Raw genomic sequence first — 6,000 nt, 5'->3', positions numbered from 1 at the left:
CTGAGCACTGTGAATCTGGGGGTCAGGGACAAATTTACCTATATCTGCAAAAGATAGAAACTGATCTGTTGACATCTGGGTTATATATGATTTTTCTGCAAAAAGGCCTGAAAATGTCTCACATTTTCCTGTTTCCATGCAACATGCACAGGAATATTAATACGTTATAGCCTAGTACAAATGATTTATGCAGGGTCTTGTAAGATCTTGTTTTCTGTTTGCTTCATTGAAATGTATTTCTAAAAATACTCCCTGGGATATGGGAAACATATCTGTCTCTCAAATTTGCATGTGACCATTAACCTCCTATAATTTTATATCACTATATGTCCAACACATATATGGATTCTAGTTCTTGAGAGGCTGTCTTTGACCAGGTCTCATAATCCTAAATAGTTTTGTCAGGGCCTGCTTCATCTCCTTATTCCGGAGGCTATAGATCAAGGGATTGAAAAGTGGAGTCATCACAGAATAAAATAAAGTCACAATTTTCTGAATCCCTGCTGGATTGCCTGCTGTTGGACTCACATACATCACCATGATGGAGCCATAGAACAGGGACACCACAGCCAGATGGGAGCCACACGTGGAGAAGGCCTTATGCCGACCTTCTGCTGAGGGGACCCTCAGCACAGCTCTGATCACCAAGGTGTAGGAGCTGGTAATGAAGAGGAAGGTGGAGAAAATGAGGACTGAGTTAAAGATGGCACAGATGATCTCAGTGGCAGGAGCTGCCACACAAGACAGATTCATAAGGGGTCCTGGATCACATAAAAAATGATCAATTGTATTGGGACCACAAAAAGGAAGCTGGGAGATGAGGTAAACTGGGAGGAGAAAACAAGAGAAGCCACACACCCAGCACCCAGCTCCTATTCTGATGCAGCGCTGAACTGTCATGACAGCGGGGTAATGCAGGGGCCTGCAGATAGCAAGGTACCTGTCAAAGGCCATGGCAGACAAGAAGAAGGTCTCAGTGGTACCCATGGAGAAGAAGAAGTAGAACTGGATGAAGCAGCCATAGAAGGAGATGGAATTGGTCTCAGAGAGAAAGTTGGCCAGCATATTAGGGACAGTAGAAGTGACATACCAGATCTCCAGGAAGGAAAAATTGGCCAGTAGGATGTACATGGGAGTGTGGAGATGGTCATTCCACCACACTGCACAGATGATACACAGATTTCCCATTAATGTCAGGACATAGATCACAAAGAAGATTGAGAAGAGGAGGATCTGGACCTCCCAGGTGCAAGGGAAGCCAAGAAGAATGAATTCACTGACAGGGTCAGAGTGGTTGTTTTCAGATGGGATTTTCATGTTTCTCTCCCTCAAACTGCAATAACAAGACATTACCATGTTACAGATGACTTTGCAGAAGTTTTCTGATTTTCTTTACAAATGATGATTTGTAGTCTCTGATTTTCTTTACAATTCAATTAGCACAGTTTTAGATTAAACATTTTCAGCATTCTTTGACCCAGTGATATTGGGAGGAATAAGGCACTTGGAGATGTGGATGCTTATTACAGCTTTACCATCATGATCACCATGCCCATCGTGGGCCATTAAACACCTGCCTTTGTTTAGTGTCCTCAGCACTACATAAAATTAATTAGATGCTTTCTTGTCATTGAGAGGCTTCAACCTAGGTCAGAAACATCAACTTAAAAGCAGTTATTTATTTTGAGAGAGAGAGAGAGAGCACAGGCAAGAGTAGGGGAGGGACACAGAGAGAAAGAAAGAATCCCAAGCAGCCTCCATGCCCAGCATGGAGCCTGACGCGGGACTCGATCTCACAACTGTGAGATGATGACCTGAGCTGAAACCAACAGTCTGATGCTGTATGGACTGATCCACGTAGGTGCCCCAGAAACCTCAACTTTTAATCAATGATGGCTTACAGCAAATTCTCTCTCCATATTTAGTGACATATGCAAAATTCTTCAAAGTACTCCTCATTTTTAACTTGGTTCTCTTTGCATTTAAAAAATTGTTGCTGAAGAGGAGTAAGTTTCTTATATTCTCACCTTGAATAACATTTTAAATGAAATTGGTATGAATGAATGAGGTTCAGACTAAAGACTAATGATTCTTTTTTAACAGAGATTTTCCCTAACTAGAATACACAAGCTTCAGTCCTCAGCTGAAATTTATCACATGTAAGGAAAGTACCTCACAGTGGCAGTCTATATACATTTTGCCAGGTAAACTAAAAACAATTATAGTGTTATGTCACTGAAAGCATTCTGAGATTTGAACAACAATTTGAGATCTGTGCATGGACTGTTCGGTTTCATTTCTCCTTATATGTTATTTCAGGCTTCTATGTCAGAGTTCCTCCTGATTGACCTGACCTGTATATGTTTTTTTTAGGACATAATCCTTGATATTTTTCCTTCTCCAACTATAGTCTTTCTGTAAGTGACCTGACACTAGCCCCTTGATATAAAAACTATGTGAGATAAAGCCAGATTTTTCTCTCCCTAGCTATGAAATCTCTTCTGCAACCTGGATTTTTCTACCCAATTTCTTACTTAACATCTCCATTTGATATCTAATGTAACATGCCTATGACTAAACTGTTTTTTGATTATTCTCCCCTCAGACTAGCCAATCCTTCTTTCTCTGCCATATCACTACATGGCACCTCCATTCACTCAGTTGCCCGGGCCATACACTTTGGCCGCATCACTTCTATCCCTCTCACTACTCTACATCCCAAACCATCAGCAAATACTCTAGGCCTCATATTCAAAACATTCAGAATGTGCACAATTTTTAGCATTCTTATCAGCTTTCACCCTGGTGCACCCTACCATGGAATTCTCATTTTGACTACTTACAAAAACCTCTTAAATTGCTTGTTTCCATTTTTATATGCCAAGACTGTTAGTCACATAATAGCTAGATGACAGTTTTTTAAAAACCTGATCATGTCAACTACTTGCTCTCAATCTTTTAAACACAGTTAACATACCTCCCAATTCCTTTCCATGGCTAAGAAGGCCAATAAGGCCTTCCTCCATGTCCTAATTTCCTACCACTTTTCCTCCTATTAGCCCCACTCCAGCCATACTGATACTTGATTATGCTATGTGTGGCCCATATCAAGGCCTGGAACGTCCCTATCTCAGTCCTTCTCTCTGCTCTGCCAATATTCACATGTCTTAATTTGTTACTCGAATCCAGATTTCTGGTAAAAATCAGGAGGACATTACTTAGCTCACCAACATATTCCCAGAAACTAGGACACTATCTGGTATGAGTGTTTATTAAACATTTGTTGTCTTAATGAACATGCCTAATAGTAACCAATTGGGGAAATAATTATCTATAGCCAGAGGAAAAAAGTTAAATGCAAATACTAGAAAACCCCAGTTGGCTAAAAACAAAAGCAAGACAACAAAGATTTTGTTTGTTATGAGGATGTACCATCAGTCCAAGTAAACAGGAGGACATCCATGACAGGAGCCATCTTAAGACAACCCTATTTGAATCATCTTTCTTTTTTTTTTTTTTTTTTTTAATTTTTTTTTTCAACGTTTATTTATTTTTGGGACAGAGAGAGACAGAGCATGAACGGGGGAGGGGCAGAGAGAGAGGGAGACACAGAATCGGAAACAGGCTCCAGGCTCTGAGCCATCAGCCCAGAGCCCAACGCGGGGCTCGAACTCGCGGACCGCGAGATCGTGACCTGGCTGAAGTCGGACGCTTAACCGACTGCGCCACCCAGGCGCCCCAGAATCATCTTTCTTTAGGTCTCTCTCATCCACTCTGTTTTGTGTTGTGAGCTTTCTTATTGTTGCTAAGGAATAATCATGCTGTAAGGATGTGTGTATTGTGTGTGTATACTGTTTCTTGCTGTCTTCTCTCTGTCTCTAATTGTCCCTATCTTTAAGTGTTTTTATTAGATGGCCTTTACAACATTTCCCTCTCATTTTTAAATAGGTATGCGAACTGTTTTAAACTATTCCCTCTTAAAGGGAATGTGTTTATAGTCTATAAATGACATCCCCCCCCCCCCCCCGCCACCATGTCCTTTAATAGAAAAATGTCCTGGTGTGCCTGGGTGGCTCAGTCAGTTAAGCATCTGACTTCAGCTCAGGTCATGATCTCACCGTTCGGGAGTTTGAGCCCCACGTCAGGCTCTGTGCTGAAAGCTCAGAACCTGGACCCTGCTACAGATTCTGTGTTTCCCTCTCTCTGGGCCCCTCCCCAGCTTGCACTCTGTCTCTCTCTCTCAAAAATAAACATTAAAAACATTTTTTTTAATAAAAAAAGAAAAATGTCCATCTCTTGCCCCATATTCAGGGTCAGGAAATCTGGTATATATAATTTGAACAAATAATAATGTATAGAATGAAGTTTTCATTTCACAATTTATTCTTGGCCCACGTGGTTCAGCTAACATCTCAAGTAAAATACTGTTATTTTTATTAACTATATTTACTGATATATTTATAAAGAAAACACATGTGACCTACGATTTATTTAGACCAGTTCTGATGCTGGAGGCTATGTTATGTAGTTGAGAATGTAACCACTGTCTATTAGGAGGAAGCTATTTTAACTCACATTTTCATATGGAGAAAACACAAGACAGGGTTAGAGAAAAGTGAAAAAGACATTACAAAGAAATCTGAGCTATGCCTTACCTAAAGCTGTTATGCGAGGATTATAGAATCTGGTAGAGGGGAGATGTTCTGTCTCTCCTGGAGTCAGTTTCAGCCTCCTTGTTCTCTCATTTCAGTAGGAGAAAGTGTGCAGCCAAACTAATCACAGTGGGGTGCTTGCATCCACATTCCTTAGCAGGCTTCTGAAAGAGGGTGAGTGTTGGAAGGTAATATTATCAAGAATAGGGTCACCTTGGTTGCTTAGCCCATTAAGCATCTGACTCTTGATCTCAGCTCAGGTTATGATCTCACAGTTTGTGAGTTTGAGTCCCAAGTCAGGCTCTGAGCTGACAGGGTGGAGCCTGCTTGGGATTCTCTCTCTCCTTCTCTCTCTCTCTCTCTCTCAAGATAAAAGAATAAATATTTTTAGAAAGTTATCCAGAATAGCAATTATTTGAAGCCCATACAGTGACTGTATTGACCTTCTCAAGCTGGTTACATGAAGTTGCAAAGGGCACTGTGGTCTCTCCTGATTTGGGAATGAGTGATTACACCCCTGCTTCTAAAGGAGGGTATATAGCAAACCCATTCTGAGCCTTGATTATTCCATTCTCCACGGTCCATCTTGGAGGTGTGGTGATCCAGAACACTCTGTGTGTGCACTCAGGCCTTACTTTCAGCTGCATGTACTTTTGAATATATGTGCCAAGGTTTGCTTCTGACCCTTCTGGATTATCTGACTTTTCCCAGAGGACTCATCTAGGAATAATAATGATAAAGTTTTGGCTAGATCTCAGAAAGCATTTCTTTAACTGAGGTCTAAATTGATCCAACCTCTAGGGGAAAAGAGGCCTGAATCTAAGCTGAAGAATAAGTTGGCCTTAAGCCTTGGATCAGACTGTTAAATATAATCAGAAGCATCTGTGTATATGTTTATAGTAATGCAGCTGTGTTTTCTCGCAAAAAGACACTAAATTTAAGGATGAAAATGTAGGAGCAAAGGGTTCTACTTTTGAGGCAGTACCATATTGTTTTGATTACTAACACTTTGTAGTATACTAACACTTTGCAGGTCTCCTTGAAATCTGAAATTGTGATGCCTCTGGCTTTGTTCTTCTTTTTCAAGATTGCTTTGGCTAGGGAGCTTGTACTTGCATGCATTTATTCTGGGAATCTGTTATTTTTTTCCTTTAGAAAAAATTATTGGAAACAGATCATATGTACACATTTTTAAGATGTTTGGCACACAATTTCGTATTTTGATTTGATGGTCTTTCCACTAGAAAAGTCCTCAGGTGGGGCTGAGGAAACATTTCAAGCGAAGTTTCACCATTGAGTTTATGTTGAGTTTATGAAGAGTCTCTTGGGGTGCCTGGGTGGCTCCATC

At 40.6% G+C, this 6,000-nt stretch overlaps 1 protein-coding gene across 1 annotated transcript; it reads right to left on the bottom strand.

Annotated features, from left to right (window-relative positions):
- Positions 1-348: 348 nt before the first annotated feature.
- LOC122468058 (olfactory receptor 11H6-like) lies at positions 349-1,317 on the bottom strand. The gene has a single exon (XM_043554538.1). The coding sequence runs from the start codon at positions 1,315-1,317 to the stop codon at positions 349-351; it is 969 nt and encodes a 322-aa protein (XP_043410473.1).
- Between the last annotated feature and the right edge of the window lie 4,683 nt (positions 1,318-6,000).

Source organism: Prionailurus bengalensis, chromosome B3 (assembly GCF_016509475.1).
Source record: "Prionailurus bengalensis isolate Pbe53 chromosome B3, Fcat_Pben_1.1_paternal_pri, whole genome shotgun sequence".
Classification (NCBI taxonomy): Eukaryota; Metazoa; Chordata; class Mammalia; order Carnivora; family Felidae; genus Prionailurus; species Prionailurus bengalensis.
Note: the sequence above shows the minus strand (reverse complement) of the source record. Positions and strands in the feature narration are given on the sequence as shown.